This window comes from Lagenorhynchus albirostris, chromosome 13 (assembly GCF_949774975.1).
Source record: "Lagenorhynchus albirostris chromosome 13, mLagAlb1.1, whole genome shotgun sequence".
NCBI lineage: Eukaryota > Metazoa > Chordata > Mammalia > Artiodactyla > Delphinidae > Lagenorhynchus > Lagenorhynchus albirostris.
In genome coordinates, this window is record NC_083107.1 from 10126434 (window position 1) to 10143425 (window position 16992).

Genomic DNA, 16992 nt, shown 5'->3' on the forward strand with positions numbered 1-16992 from the left:
TTCTTAATAGTCACTGTTTAAAAACGATGTAGAGGAAGAATGATTTTCCGAATGAAAGAAAGTTGTGCCTGTTGCTTGAGAGACATTTTGTTGTTTCTTCCCCGTGTTGTGTTTTCTTTGCAAAGATGGGCGGCCTTTTTGTTTGGGCTTGAACAGTCTTTGCTGCCGTGATTTCCCATCACCTAGACCATGGCTGACTCGATGTAAAACCTTCTGCCTTTTACTTTTTCTCAGTATTTTCATAGCGTTCATCTTGGAAGCGTTTTTTGTGGCATATTCGTTAGAAAAAAGTGAAGTGGAAACTGCCATTGAGAAGAAGATTCAAGAGCTTGGAGTTGGGGTCCAAGAGTGAGTAGCATTTCCCGACGCGGCTCATGGACTTTGGAAGCAGGATGTTCATGGCGGGGTGGGTCCTGATCACATTTAACCCCCGAGACCCCATGGCAGCCAGCCTGGTCCTGGGTGCCAGTTCTCAGGGACCCTCGCTGGCTACATGGGTGACATGGGGCCATGGCTGGGAGGACAGAGGGGAACTCAGCTGAGGGACCCGACTGTGTTCACACCACCTCTTCCTCCCCAAAGGGAAGAAGTGCAGGATGGGAAGCTCATTGACAATGTGGACGCCAAGGATAGTGGCTTCAGTGGGGACGATGGAGACAACAAAAGGAAGGCCTTGAAAGGACTGTACTTTAGAATTGCATCAAAAAGTAAGTTTTAACCCAACTCGAAACTTCCTCCAATCCATCCTCCTCACAGCAGTCAGTGAGATGTTTCCAGGATGCAAATCCGACCTCCAGGGGCTTACCGTGTCTCAAGGGCGCCTGCCGTGGCCTCTAGGGGCCACATGCTTGGTTCCCTCAATGCCTCAGCCCGTCTTCCTTACCCCAGGAACCCCCACGCCTCTGCCCTTTAGCCCTGCTGTCCCTTTACTTCTTCGGCTCCCCTGCTCCATCCTGCCACAGGGCCTTTGAACATGCTGCTTTTTCCCCTTACTCTCACCTCACCTTGCAGAATCAAGGCTCTTCCTCCTGCAGGTCTCTGCTCAGGAAGCACTTCCTCAGGGAAGCCCTCCGGGCTCCCCGAGAAGTCAGGTGCTCCTGTGCACCCCACCCCCACCCCCCACCCCCCAGCTCTCCTTCCCTGCCTTTCAGCACCTGTCAGCTGTACATTGGTCACTGAGTGACTGTCTGGTCACCATCTGTCTTCCCTGCAGACTCGAAGCTCCACATGTGCAGGGCCATGTCTTTTTTGTTCTCCATTGTGTTCCCAAGGGCCTCACCATGTGCCCAGGACATGTGGGCCTTAATAACTATTTAAGTACTTTATTAATTCTCAGTGAATTAGCGATTGACTGAGTAAACCCAAACCTGTCTGAATCTCAACTGGGCCTTTGATGGGGACACTGTATGGTACACTTAAGACACAGCACAGCAGAGATGGCGTGTGTGTGTGTGTGTGTGTGTGTGTGTGTGTGTGTGTGTGTGTGTGTGTGTGTGTGTGTGTGTGTGTGTGTGTGTGTGGGCATGCCACCCCAGAGGCGGCCATCCTCCCCCATCCTTCAAGGAGGACCTTCTCCTTGGTCTCCAGAGCCTGCGGGGTCTGGGGAGCTCAGTGGGGTGGGCTCAGAGACCCTCCTTCAGGAAAGCCGAGCTCTGCTCCCCTCCGACCCACACGGGCAGGTCCCATGTGCCCCTCTCCTTCCTCCCAGAGTACAAGACCGTGGATGCTTTGCTGCAGCAGATGTTTGAGTCTGAAATAGCTCCAGAGGATGAAGGCCCTTCCTTGGAGGAGATTCTGAACTTCTCACCCAGTGACATACATCCCAAGAATCCCACTTTTGAAAACAGTGCCTGACCCTGGGCCTGTAAGGGCCACAGGCATCCACAACTGGAAACCAAGATAAGCTGTCCTCACTGTTTGCAGATGCTACCTAGAGGTTACTTTCCCAGCCCAGGTTCTCTTCTGTGTTCTGATAAGACTGTGAATCGGCCTCCCCTGCCCTGAGTGGTCAGCTCTGTGTGCTCTCCTGAGGTCATGCTTAGGGCTGACCATGGAGGTGAGGAAAGGAAAACCTACAAGGAGACTGGAGAGCACTTACCATACAAGTGTTTGTACGTGTGTAAATCCTCTCGGTGGGTATATAAAAGCTTTCATTTATTTTTATATGATATTTTGCTACTTTATTAAATGAATACTGTGCTACAGTGTTACATAAATGAATTTAAAATATCTTAATATGCTAAAGGAACATGTTCTAGTACAGTAGCTTTTGATGCAGTGTTTATTCGAAATGAAGACAAATATGAATGTGAAGATCAAATTCTGTCACAATTGCTTCTTTTTTGGGGGAGGCTCTCAGAGTTTCTTCTGTTTTATGTTTTGGTTTTTTGGCCGTGAGTCATGTGGGATCTTAGCTCCCCAAGCAGGGATCGAACCCACACCCCCTGCCTTGGAAGTGTGGAGTCTTAACCACTGGACCACCTGGGAAGTCCCTCAAAGTTTCTTTAATTAAATTACAAGTATAGCAAGAGGTTGAGTAAATTGCTCCCTGAGGTCACTTTCCCCAGATGAAAATCTCAGAACAGCGACCTACTCCTGGGAAATTAAAGGGATTTATTTCATTTTATTCTATTTTATTTAAAACATTTCATTGTGGTAAAATATACAACATAAAATTTACTACTGTAACTATTTCTAAGTGTACAGTTCAGTAGTTTTATGTACAGTCACATTTTAGGTACACTCAACAGACCTCCAGGGCTTTTCATCACCCCAGATGAAGGTCTGTACCATTCAAGAGTAACTCCCTAACCCCCCTTCCTTCCAGCTCCTGGCGGCCACCATTCTACTTTCTGTCTCTGTGAATTTGGCTACTCCTGATCACAACTGCATTGTGAGCAAGTGAGTCCTTTCCAGAGTTGTCAGGGTAGGTAGGACTCCTCCGTCTTCTGCACCTCATCGCAGGCCCTACCCTGAGCAGGGGAATCGGGCGTGGGAATCAAGGCTTCCTGACCTGAGGGCTCTGAGTGCAGTGAGGCCGTCACGTGTCATGTCATGTGTCACATGTCAGCGTGGCAACCGAACCTGGCCTGGGAGGCCCCTTTCCTTGGTCTGAGGGCGACCCCTGGTGTCGGAGCAAAGCGAAAGCTTCAGGGCTGGGACTCTGGGGCCGGGCTGGTTTCATGCCTGCCTCCCCACTGACCATGCCACCTCTGGGCTCTACTTCCTCACCTGCAAACTCGGGGCAGATGGTACCTCCCTCCCAAGATCGTGTGGACTGGGGAGGAGGAGGGGGGCGGGGGATGCTGACCGGGCTGTTCCAGATGGCGCTTCCTGGTTTGAAACCTGGAAGGCTGGTGTTTGGCGTCAGGGTTTGGGATTCCATTACCACCATGATTCCCAGGAGGTGGGAGCCTTGCTGACCCGTCTGATGGGATTTGTGGAGTCCTGCCATCCATCCAGACCTCTCTTATTTCTTTGTGTATTTAACATTTATCATTATATAAAGGATTAGGTTAAATATGCTGAGTGACAACTTAATGTTTTTAATTTGAAAATATGATGGGCATTTTAAAATTAGAAACCATGCGGTCACTGTAAAATATTCAATACAGAAATATAGTAAAAAGTCAAAAGTTGCTCTTTATTCTTCCTTCTCCTCACCCTTCCCCTCTCATTCTTCCACTCACAACCTGACACCCCCTTTCCGGTGGGAACTGCTGAGTTTGTTCTTTTTCCTTCTGGAACTAAATGGATATCATGCATATTAATATATAATCATTTTTTTTATCATAAGTGGGATGTCATGACATTTATCATGTATAGCTCAAGAACTTGCTTCTTTCACTTACTAGTAATTGTTTCATGTTGAGATATAGATATAGAGACAGATATAGACACACACACACACACACACACACACACACACACACACACACACACACACACACACACACACACACACACACACACACACACACACACACACACACACTGCTGTCAAGTGTTCCATACCATTGATGTTCCTTGATATGGAAGCATTCACATATTCATGGACCTGTATGTTGTTCCACGTGTTCAGTGTTAAACGATAGTGGAGGAAACTTTGTTGTGTAATTTTTTCTCAAGTGTGAGCCCTTCAGTAGGAAAGTCTCGGGGTCAGACTCTTGGGGTCCGGTTACCACTGTCCTGCAGCAGCCCCCGTGGCCACCAGGGGGCGCCAGCACCTCAGCCTCTGCACACAGTCCAAGGGAGGGGACAAGGGGCAGGAGTTGTGGCAGTATTGCCACTTTTCTCCAGGTCTTTCTTCTGCCTTTTAGGGGACTAGTCACCCCGACATTTTAGCCCATGGGCTCCCAGCTGGACACTTCATTCCTCAGTCTCCCTGGCAGGGGGATGGGGCAACATGACTGTGTCTGCCCCGTGGGCTGTGAGCCCAACTGGGGTCGACACCTCGCAGGTCTTGCCCGTGGGAACGATGTCCACCTCTGCTGGGATATGACAGCAATCAAAACATCCTGGAAGCCTTCTGTTGAGGACGGCAGGGTCGGGGCCAGTAAAGGATCGCCCATCCCAGACTGTAACGTGAGATCAAAATCACTTGTGTCTTCTCTAAGCTGCCCTGTGTGGGTTCTGTTACCGGAGCTTAGCCTGCCTGCAGCCTGACCAATCCAGAAATGGGTTCATCTGAACCATTCGGAATGGAACCAACGGGACAGATGGACTCAGTGGAGGGATGAGGTAAAAGGAGGACCAGGGACACTGACTCCTGGGACCAGTGGCAGGGAAGCAGCTTTGCAGGAGTGTTTGCATATCGTGCTGATGCCCACGCATCTCGGAGCATTATTTCTGATAGGCCCGGACCACACTTTTGGTGTCTCAGGTGCGTCTTATGAAAAAATACATTTTAGAACCATTGCCTTAGACACAGATATAATCCAGGGTGAGAAGGCACTGGTAACAGGAGTCTCTGAGTCTCCGGAGTAACCAGCCTTGTTCTTAGCTGGGACTTAGCACGTGGAGCGGGGCTGCCGAGAATGAATGGGAAAGGCCTTGGCCCGAGTAGGTATTAAATCAGAACCTAGGCTGAATCTAGCTGGTGTTTGGACACTTAGGATGAGCTGGGCCCTTGCTCAGCTCTGTCCCTGGGGAAACTCCATCTCCTTAGTGGGTGAGCTGGACGTTTCTTTGCCTTCCAACTCTGATGTCTGTGGCATCCGTCTCGGTGGCCCTGTAGATGCAGAGCTTATTTCCTTGTGCAGATGAACTGTGTGTTTGTGTGTATAATTTATAATGAAATGAAGATGATCACTGTAGTTTGTACCAGGAAATGGACCAAAAAACCCACCTACTTTCCTGAAGTGCTTAAAGCAACTTCTTTCATTTGGATGGAGCCTTCCTCCCTGGGGACAAGGCTGTTGCTTAGGAAATCTGACTGTGAAGTTTATGTAAGCGGAGCCCTTGGCATAGACTGGACACCAGATGGGCAGCAGCGGTGCTGAGATGACGCTGGTCAGGTTGAAGTTGTTGGTGTGAATGGCATAGAAGGTATCTTGGGTGTGATAGGAGTTGCAGATCCAGTAACAGCAAACGGGCTGGCGGGGACGCAGGATATGTTGACAGGGGCTGGAAGCCGAGGCCAAGTGTCCTCTCTGCCCAAGACTGAATGCACCCACAGCTGCCTTTCATGGATGGACACATTTCGTTATTAGTTTAGTAAAATAACAGCCTTATCTACTTTAGTCTTGTTTCCTTTGAAAACAGACATTTTCAAGAGGAAAAATTTTAAAATCCCACAAATCTGGCTTTATCAATGCTCACTTTTGACACTTTAAGAGTAAATTTAATGTTGGTTTGTCTGATGAGGTCTTGTCCCTGGATCAACTTCCTTCCAATTTCAGTGTATGTGTAATCAATCGCATAGGTTACGTTCTTTATTTTCAAAATAAAGCATATTTGGAATCCCATTCTATTAATTTATCCTGCAGACACATTTGTACCTGCAGTCACTTTTCTGTAGCAATAAAATTGTGAAACTAATTGTCTCTAAATAGAGAATTAACTAAAATATGGTACATTCATATAGGGGAATGGCATTTAGCTGGTCCAATACAGATGAAAAGAGGGGCAAGAAAACTGTGAAATAATGTTATGATTCACACTTGTAGAAAGAAATGGATGGATACTGCTTCAACGTGATTAAAAAAGGCTACCTCAGGCCAGCCTCATGAGCTTACTGGATAAACATGGGAGGAGCTCCTTCTAAAGCAGGAGACAGAGACGTCCAGCACCATCCCTGTTTAGCCCTCTTCTCATGGTCCTGGGCAATGGCGAAGGGAAGAGAAAAATCACAGCGAAAAACTGGCAAAGATAGAAAATAAGCGGCATTTTCATAGTGATGGTTATTTACTTGGAAACTTCAAAAGAATCAACTGAAAAGCTTTTTATATAAATCAATAGTCTTCATATAGTCAAAGTACCAGCTAGAAAAAACAAGAAAAAGTGACATCTGATTTAAAACAACCAAAAGTTTAGTCTTAAGTATTTAAATCAGTACTAATATTAAAAACATTAGAAGACTCTTTTCTTATTCTCTCAATCGAAGATGGCATTTTAAGATGCAAAAGCCAAAAAACTTTATAAGTCAGAGTACGAAACAAAATTAAAAATCTTCATGTCAACAGAAGTCTTAAGAGACAGACGACCAATTGGGAGAAATACAAAGGGGTCCTACAACTTAAACTGAAAAAGAGCAATCCCAAGTGAGAAACTGACAAAGGATAGAGTTCACAGAAAAAGAAAAAAACACATAGCTCTTGAATATATGTATATATTTGGCCTAATTCAGAAGAGAATGCAAATGAAGACCACAAGGAAATACCATTTGTCACCTGTCAGAGTGGCAAGGGTCAAAGAGCCTGACGTGTCCTGTTGGTGGAGGTGTGGGGAACAGACTCTGATCCCTGCTGGCAGAGCCCTACGGGGGATCACCTGCAATACTGAGACAAAATTTTAAATGCCCTTACCTTTGACCCAGCAATTCCGCTTCTAGGATTTTACACTACAAGTTATGGCTATATATCATACAACCAAATATTACACAGCCATCACAAGAATGAGACCATTCTATATGTACTTACATTCTCCACCATACATTAGGTGAAAAAAAGCAGAATTATGCTAGCTTTGTCAAAAAACATTATATATATATATAGATATATATATATATATATTCATGGAATAATTTTTGGAAAGGTCAGAAAACGTGGGCTGAGGTTGTCTCTGGAATGGGGAACCTGGTGGCTGGGAGTGAGGGTGGAAGCGGAAGCCAGTCACTGTGTCTTCTTGAACTGGGTGTCCCCTCACATTTGTCTTCATCACGTGCTAAGGGAAGAGGGAGGGATAGAGGAGGGAAGGTCAATTCAGGTTATAGGACCCTTCCAGCTTTAAGTCAATAAACGCTAAGTTGGCTGCTATAATTTCAGAGCTAATTAATGATGCATGGAGCTTACATGATTATTTTCAAGATCTGAGATATTCTTTTGAATCATGCTTTTAAAAAACAAAGCTTAAGATTTATACCTGCAATATTTCCCATGGATAGCAATGAAGAACAAGTACAATAAAGGACAGGTACATTCAATTCATAAAAACATTAAGTCTGCTAAATATATTTGGGGAATTTTTATTTTACACAAATATAAACCCCCAAATTTAGAAAAAAACAAACAAACCTGACTTGGCTCTTTTTTGGCTTAAAGTGAACAGGTCAGTGCTTAAAAAGTGCTTTTAGAGAATGTTCTCTTGCCGATTACTCTCATGAATGCTTGCATCCCAAGAGCTGCCCAGTCAGCCTGCTACGTAGGGATGTTACTGTGTTGTGTATTTTGTTGAAATATTTGTAACAACTATGTCCCAGGGATATACTTTGTGGGCTTTATTTTTAAGAAACATTTACATAAACAATAAATGTGGAAACATCAAGGTTCAAAGTGAGCAGGCCAGCATTTACAAAGAGACTTTTAGGGAGTGTCCATATTTTATTTTCGAGAACGCTTATATTCTAAGAGCAGTACAATTAGCCTATTACGAAGGGTCTTAATCTTGTTTGTATAGTGTTCTTGAAATACTTTCTTCAGCTTCTGCCTTAACAAATCCAAAGATGGAAGATGATGACAATCTGGTATATTCAACATTATGTGAAAAAATTCATTCCACATATCCAGATGAGGAAGCCTGGAGAGACAAAGCATAAATGAAGGATAAAATGTAGCCTTCAGGGCTTCCCTGGTGGCTCAGTGGTTAAGAATCCACCTGCCAATGCAGGGGACACGGGTTCAAGCCCTGGTCTGGGAAGATCCCACATGCCGCAGAGCAACTCAGACCATGCGCCACAACTACTGATCCTGCGCTCTAGAGCCTGTGAGCCACAGCTACTGAGCCCACGTGCCACAACTACTGAAGCCTGTGGGCCTAGAGCCCATGTTCCGCAAAAAGAGAAGCCACCTCAATAAGAAGCCCATGCACTGCAACGAAGAGTAGCCCCTGCTTGCCGAAACTAGAGAAAGCCCGTGTGCAGCAACAAAGACCCAATGCAGCCAATAAATAAATAAATAAATAAATTATTTTTAAAAAAAGTAGCCTTCAGCGTGCAGGGCAATCCCACTCTTGCATCTGACTTAACTCTAACCTCAACCCAACCTAATGCATCAAGAATGGATATGTTGGTGGGAATGTAAATTGATACAACCACTACGGAAAACAGTATGGAGGTTCCTTAAAAAACTAAAAATAGAACTACCATACGACCCAGCAATCCCACTACTGGACAGATACCCTGAGAAAACCATAATGCAAAAAGAGTCATGTACCACAGTGTTCATTGCAGAACTACTATTTACAATAGCCAGGACATGGAACCAACCTAAATGTCCATTGACAGATGAATGGATAAAGAAGATGTGGCACATATATACAATGGAATGAAGCAAATCAGAAAGAGAAAAACAAATACCATATGCTAACGCATATATATGGAATGTAAAAAAAAAAAAGGCACTGATGAACATAGTTGCAGGGCAGGAATAAAGATATAGACATAGAGAATGGACTTGAGGACATGGGGTGGGAGGGGGAAGCTGGGGCGAAGTGAGAGTAGCATCAACATATATACACTACTAAATGTAAAACAGTTAGCTAGTGGGAAGCAGCCGCACAGCACAGGGAGATCGGCTCGGTGCTTTGCGATGACCTAGAGGGGTGGGATAGGGAGGGTGGGAGGGAGGCTCAAGAGGGAGGGGATATGGGGACATGTGTATGCATATGGCTGATTCGCTTTGTTGTACAACGGAAGCTAACACGGTATTGTGAAGCAAGTATACTCGAGTGAAGATCTATTAAAAAAATAATAATAAAATTTTAAAAATTAAAAAAAAAAAAGAATGGATATGTTGAATCTGTTATACATAGGAGAAACTGAAGATCCAATGAAATGTCTCCACACAACTTGTTACACAAAAGTTACAAATGGAGAAACAGAAGCACTTAAATAACTTGCTCACTGCACCCAGGGCCCAGGGTTATGCTATTTCACCCTACTTCTCAAGGCATGGGTCTTCTGTGGCAAAGATCCATTTTCCACCAGATGGAACCCAACATTCTACTGTATTTATTCTTTTCACTGTAGCACCAATGCTAATACCAACCTTCTAAAAAGACCTTCAGGCTTCCAGACTCCCCCTTCATTTTTCACTTTCATGTAAGTGCCAAAAAGCATGCAGTACACTGTTGCAGCAACGCCAAAGTAATCAATCTATAAAGAAAATATGGGTATATATGACTAATACAGTATTTTACACTTGAGTATATTCCCATGTCTAAGTTATGCAGCAAATATGATAAATCACAGGAAATAAATAGTCACAGGATTTCACTTTTAAAGAATTCTGGAAGTGTGCATTAACCCCACACTGACACGTCCTATGAATGCCCATCTAGGCTTTGCTGGAGGCTTCCACGGACGGCAGATCACCCGCCACCTCCCTAGGAAGAGTCTTGGGAAGCTCTGCTCTTCCTGAGCTACCGCATCCTTCGTTTTGTCATGCAGAGGCAAACACAACACTAAGCCGCTTGCAAGTCCTCTCAGCTCCTCCCCCCAGGACTGGCTGTGGTCTTCGAACTGTGCTCCAAACCTCCTGAGGTGTGACGTGTCCACAACTGGAAACAACCCTGGAGCATCGTCTGAATCCAGGGCTAGAAGAAGACTAGATCAGCTCGAACTATCTAGATTCCCAAATTCTTTTTGAAATTATAGTGAGTGTCATACAGGGAAATGTTTTCAAATCTCTCACTCTAGTTCTCTACCTGGTAGTTCCAGGGCTTGTTACTGAGCATCTCAGTACACTGGAAACCAGATGTTTCACACTTTGCCATAAATACGGTTCCTTTTGGAAAAAGTTTCATGTCTATACTCTGACCCAGGTCGATCAGTGCCAAGCCAGCAGATAAATCATCATCTTCACTGTCCTGTTCCAAAAATCTATATTAAACACAAACAAGGGTCAGGCTGCGTGAACACAGATAATAAAAGGCTGCTGGGGAAACGGTAAGAGAAGGACCTGTTAAAAGGGCAACTTGCCTGTTTCCGAGTATGAAATTGTCTGGCTTGATGTCTCCGTGGATGATTTCGCAGTCATGGACTTGTTCAATCATGCACAGCACTCTGATAGCAAAAGCGAGGACTAGAGCTTGAGGCATCACTTTTTCAGGGGTATTTTTATAGAGGTTAATGGCATTCTAGAAACAATGGAAAGTGGAATCCTGAGTTGGTTGCACAGGATTAATGAAATTTCAAGTCAAGAGCTTTGCCCCCACCCATCACTCCAATAAAAGCGCCAAGTGCAAAAGGTATGTGCAAGGCAAAAGGCAAAAAATGTACTTCAGTTCTTGTTTGTCATAAAAGCCATACACTTACTAGTAATGTCCCATAGCTGTAGAGATCTCCTACTAACACACTGCCATTCTGGAACAGGTGGGCAGAATAGAATTTGATAAACATGTGTTGCATGCTTGGCTTTAGTCTCTCCATCAGCTGGGTCCCGATGTAGAATTCCCAGGGGTTGGCGGGCTTCTGGACCTGCAAATCAGGTATGTGACATTCATATCCAGCTCACATTCTGGAAAATGATAGCAAGAAAGCCACTTCATCCAAATGCAGGATGTGGGGTAGAAAGTGATGACAAGCTATGAATTGTTGCTGCAGCGTGGGAACTGCTGCAAGGTAATTTTAGTGGCGAGGCAATTCTGAATCCTTGTGGGATAGTTTTGCTTCTTAAGTGCTGACAGTAGACCTAAGTGAAACCACCACTATCTTTAAAAAAAAAAAAAAAGGAAGCTGGCAAACTCTAGCCCTAAAATTCATTTTCTATATTGTACAGATCATTTACCTTCAAAACAAATTTCTGCTTATTTTTGCTATCGTTCACATCTCCGTGGGTAACTTCATAGACGTGGGCAAAAGCCCCTTCTCCAAGAAGGTGATCAACATAGACCAGCAAAGAACCTGAGGAGATAGTTAAGTCAAAATGAAAAAAAGGCTCAAAACATTAAAGGCTATCAAAATGAAGTATTTGTAAATTTTTCTTGGTGCTTGAATTGCTTTAATAAATAAAAATGGATATAGCTCCCTTAGGAAATGTTTTTCCAGTCTTACATGAAAGTTAAACAAATACCTGCCACAAAATACCCCCTTTATAACGAGGTGATGGAGGAGCCAGGGCAGCACTGCCGGGACCCAGGCCTGTCACTGAGCAGCAGGGCCTCGGGCAGCCATTCTCTCTTTACCAGTGCTGTCATATTTAAAGGGGGAGTACGTGTGCTGCCTACTTGGCAAGACTGTTGTGATGACAGAAAGAACAAGTGGACATCCTCTACAAAGTGCTAAACAAAGCTCTAACACGCCTTTGAAAAATGCAAGTGTTTTACATCAGAATAAAAAGGGCAGAGCGTAGTTGTACCGATATTTCTAACAGATACTTAAAAAATTTTTATTGCAGTAAACTTTCTATTTTAGAACAGTTTTTGATTTATAGAAAAGTTGAGATGATAGTAGTTTCTGTATGTTCTGCATCCTGTTTCCCCTACTGCTAACTTTTACATAACCAAGTTACACTGGTAACAAACAAGAACCAAAACTGGTATGTTACTGTTAACTAAACTCCACACTTTATTCAGATTTCACTAGTTTTCCCCTAATGTTCTAGGACACATTCATCAAGTCTCCTCAGACTCTGCTATGCTGTGACAGTTTCTAACTTTTTGTTCTGATGACCATGACAGCTCCAAGGAGCACTGTTCTGGTAAGTTGTAGAATGCCCCTCAGCTGGATTTGTCTTGATATTTTTCAGTTACACTGGGGTTATTGGATTTGGTAGAAAGATGACAGAGGTAAGGTTGTAACAGATTTTTAATTTTTTAAAAAAAGAATTCATGTGTTTAAAATCAAATATAAAAAAGTAGCTTTCTGGTTTCTAGCTGGCATGTAACGAGTTTGGAAGTCGTCAGTCTACCCTCACAGTAAGAAAAAGCTGAACAAATTGAAAATCAACAACTCTTAGATCTGTTAGAGAACTGAGGTCACAGGGAAAACTGCTGCCCCCCAAACTGAGGAGACAGGTGAATGCAGAGAATAGCAGAGCCCAGAAGCAGAAACTACCACTGAGGCCAGTACCGAAGCGGGGGTGGGGAGAGGAGGCACCACAGAAAGAACTGATGTCTCAGACCTTATTTAGGAACAAGTCTCTAGGGAAGCCCAAAGACAACAGGGGAGACAAATAAGGACACAAAGGGGAATTTCAGCCTTTGATACCTACAGCCACAGAAAATAGTAAACACTGCCTAAGTCCAAGCCAGATAAGCATAAACCTTACACTAAAGGGCTATTTATCTCAGTTCCTTTCAGCAGGATATCAGGACTGGCTTCTAACAAAAATTACAAGGCATAATAAAAGACAAAAAACACAGCTTGAAAAGACAGAGCAAGTATCAGAACCAGATACAGATATAGAAAAGATTTTGGAATTATAAGACCAGGAATAAAAAAATTATGATTAATATGCTAAGAGCTGTAATGAAAAAGGTAAACAAAATGCAAGAATACAAGAGTAATGTAAGAAGACAAATACAAACCCCGAGAAAGAATCAAAAGGAAACGCTAGAAATAAAAAAGGACTGTGACAAAATGAAGAATATCTTTGATGGGCTCATCAATAGGCTGTATGTGGCTGGAAAAAGAAACTGTGAGCTTGACAAATATGCCAACAGAAACTTCCAACACTGAAACGCAAAGAGAAAAATAAAATGAAAAAGAATGTTCAAGAACTATGGGACAACTACAAAAGGGGTAAGAAATGTGTAATGGGACACTAGGATGAAGAAGAAAAAGAGAACAGAAGACATAGCTGGGGTAATGATGGCTGAGAAATTTCCAAAATCAATGACAGAAACCAAATCACAGATCTGGGAATTTCAGAGAACGCCAAGCAGGAAGAATACCAAAAAGCTACATCTAGGCATGTCATGTTCAAACTGCAGAAAATCAGACAAGGAGAAAATATTGAAAGAAACCAGAGGAATAAAACCACCTTACCTATAGAGGAGCAAGCATAAGAATCACACTGACTTCCCTTCAGAAACCATACAAGCAAGAAGAGAGTGGAGTAAGTGTTGAAAGAAGAAAAAAAAAAAAGCCAAAAAAAAGAAACCATACAAGCAAGAAGAGAGTGGAGTAAGTGTTGAAAGAAGAAAAAAAAAAAGCCAAAAAACCACAAACCAAGAATTCTTCCCTTTCAAAAGTGAAGAAGAAATAAAGACTTCATTAGACAAACAAAAATTAAGGCAATCTGTCACCAGTAAACCTGCCTTGCAAGAAATGTTAAAAGAAGTTCTGGGGGGTGGGATGAATTGGGAGATTGGGATTGACATATATACACTATTGATACTATGCATAAAATAGATAACTAATGAGAACCTAACATATAGCACAGGGAATTCTACTCAATGCTCTGTGGTGACCTAAATGGGAAGGAAATCCAAAAGAGAGGGGATATATTGGGTTGGCCCAAAAGTTCATTCGTTCCGTAACATCGTATGGAAAATCCTGAACGAACTTTTTGGCCAACCCAATATGTATACGTATAGCTGATTCACTTTGCTGTACAGCAGAAACTAACACAACATTGTAAAGCAACTATACTCCAATAAAAATTAATAAAAGAGAAAAAAAGAAGTTCTTCAGAGGGAAGGAAGATGATACAGGTCAGAAACTCAGATCAGAAAAGTATAGGAAAAGGAATAAATGAAGATAAAGTAAAATCTTTTATTTATTTATTTTTTATTCTTAATTGATCTAACAGCTGTTCAAAATAATAATAGCAACAATGTGTTCAGTAAGCACAGCCTGTGGGTAAGTGAAATGAGTGAGAGTAATGCCATAAGGGGGAAGAGGGAGGAATTGGTAACATTCTGTTATAAGGGACTTGTGCTATTTGTGAAGCAGTATAGTGTTATTGGAAGGTGGACATGGATTACTTGTAAACGTACATTGCAAGCTCTAGGGCAACCACTAAAAAAAGTAAAGAAAGAAGTGTAATTGATATTCTAAGAGAAGAGAGAAAATAGAATCACATAAATAATTAAAACCAGAGAAGGCAGAAAGAGAGTGAAAGACAAAAAAGGAAATGAAGAACAAGGGCAATAAATAGAAAACAGTAACAAATACAGTAGATATTAATCCAACTATATCACAATAGATAAAAATACAAGACCCAACTATATGTTGTCTACAAGAAACACACCCTAAATATAAAGACACAGAAAAAATAAAAGTAAAGGCATGGAGAAAGATATGTCACGCTAACATTAATCAACAGAAAGCTGGTGTAGCTATATTAATTTTACACAGAACAGACTTAAGAGTAAGGAAAGTTATCAAGGATAAAGAAAGGCATTACATAATGATATAGGGCTCAGTTCTCCAAGACATAACAATCCTTAATGTGTATGAGCCTAAGAACAGAGCGTCAAAATAGGCAAAAATTGACAGACTTGCAAGGAGAATAAATCAATTCACTATTATAGTTGGAGATTTCTACATCCCTCTATCAGCAATTGACAGATCCAACAGGCAGAAAATCCTTAAGGGCATGGTTGAACTGAACAGCACCACCACCAATCAACTGGATCTAATAGACATTCATGAAATACTTAATTTAACAACAGTGGAATATACATTCTTTTCAAGCTTACATGGAACAGTAATCAAGAAAGACCACATTCTAGGCCACAAAACACAACTTCACCAAATTAAAAAAAAAAAAAAAGAAAGAAAGAAATCATACAAAGTATGCACTCAGATCACAGTGGAATTAAGCTGGTAATCAATAACAGAAGGATAGCTGGTAAGTCCCCCAAAACTTGGAGATTAAATAACACACTTTGAAAACATAATTTATGGAAATTGTGAGATATGGAAAATGCAGTATTAGAAATTTATAGCATTGAATGCATATGTTAGAAAAGAAGATCTAAAATCAATAATCTTAGTTTCCACCTTAGAAAACTGGAAAAAGAAGAGCAAATTAAATCCAAAGTAAGCAGAAGAAAAGGAAAAATAAGAATCAGAGTAGAAATCAACAAAATTTAAAACTGAAAATCAGTAGAGGAAATCAATGAAAACAAAAGTTGGTTCTGTGGGAAAAAAAGTTGGTTCTTTGAAAACATCAATGAAATTGATAAGCTTCTGCCAGGCCAACTAAGAAAAATTAGGGAGGACACATATTACTAATACCAGAAATGAAAGAGGGGGCATCACTACAGATCCTATGGACATTAAAAGGATAATAAAGGAATACTATGAACAGTTAGTTCTATGCCACATGTACCAAAAATGAATAAGTGGAATTTGAAATTAAAAACACAATACAATTTACATTAGCAACTCCCCCCCAATGAAATATTTAAGTATAAATGTAACAAAAAATGTACAAGGTCTACATGAGGAAAACTATAAAACTCTGATGAAACAAATTTAAAAATCTAAATATATGGAGAGATATTCTATATACACAGATAGGAAGACACAGCATTGTGAAGTTCTTCCAAACTTGATCTATAGATTCAATGCAATACCAAGCAAAATCCCACCAAGTCATTTTTGTGGATAATGACAAACTAATTCTAAAGTTTATATGGAAAGGCAAAAGAATCAGACAGCCAACACAGTATTGAAGGAGAACAAATTGGAGGACCGACACTACCCAACATCAAGACTTACTATAAAAGCTACCAAAATCAGGACAGTGTGGTATTGGTGAATAGGCGAATACATTAATGAAACAGAGGAGAGAGCCCAGCAATAGACCCAAACAAATATAGTCAATTGATCACTGACAAAAGAATAAAGGCTATTCAATGCAGGAAAGATAGTCTTTTCAACAAATGGTGATGGAACAACTGAACATCAACATGCAAAATGAATCTAGACACAGATCTTACACCTTTGACAGAAGTTAATTCAAAATGGTTCATAGATCTGAATATATAACACAAATCTACAAAATTCCTAGCAGATAACATAGGAGAATATCTAGGTGACCTTGGGTTTGCCGATGACCTCTTGGATACAACACCCAAAGCATGATCCGTGAAAGGAAAAAAGTGATAAACTGGACTTGATTAAAATTGAAAATACTCCGCAAAAAACACAGCTAATAGAATGAAAAGACAAGCCAGAGGCTGGGGGAAAATCTTTGTAAAACAACTGATAAAGGACTACTGTATAGCCAAAATATACAATGAACTCTTAATAAGAAAACAAACAACCTGATTGAAAAATGGGCAAACGATCTGAACATAAATCTCAGGAAAGAAGGTATTCAGATGGCAAATAAACATATGAAAAAATGTTCAACATCATACATAATTTAAGAATTGCAA

At 41.7% G+C, this 16992-nt stretch overlaps 2 protein-coding genes across 6 annotated transcripts in view; one reads left to right on the forward strand and one right to left on the reverse strand.

Moving 5' to 3' along the window:
• Positions 1–2163, forward strand: part of LOC132531471 (two pore channel protein 2-like) — a 38220-nt gene extending 36057 nt beyond the window's left edge. Inside the window, exons 17-19 of the mRNA XM_060169280.1 lie at positions 235–348; positions 583–707; positions 1709–2163. Coding sequence (XP_060025263.1) covers positions 235–348; positions 583–707; positions 1709–1854 — 385 coding nt within the window. The 3' untranslated portion in view covers positions 1855–2163. The remainder of the gene's footprint in view (positions 1–234; positions 349–582; positions 708–1708) is intronic.
• Positions 2164–7954: 5791 nt separating this feature from the next.
• The window catches only part of BUB1 (BUB1 mitotic checkpoint serine/threonine kinase), a 41752-nt gene continuing 32714 nt past the window's right edge, over positions 7955–16992 (reverse strand). For 4 of the 5 annotated variants that reach the window (XM_060168657.1, XM_060168655.1, XM_060168656.1 and 1 more), the window contains 6 exons: positions 11445–11560; positions 10973–11134; positions 10637–10794; positions 10363–10537; positions 9705–9811; positions 7956–8235 (listed from right to left, as the gene is read on the reverse strand). In XM_060168657.1, the coding sequence (XP_060024640.1) occupies positions 8040–8235; positions 9705–9811; positions 10363–10537; positions 10637–10794; positions 10973–11134; positions 11445–11560 (914 nt within the window). In that variant the 3' untranslated portion in view covers positions 7956–8039. Of the gene's footprint in view, positions 8236–9704; positions 9812–10362; positions 10538–10636; positions 10795–10972; positions 11135–11444; positions 11561–16992 lie in introns of all 5 variants that reach the window. The other variant, XM_060168658.1, reaches the window with a different exon arrangement.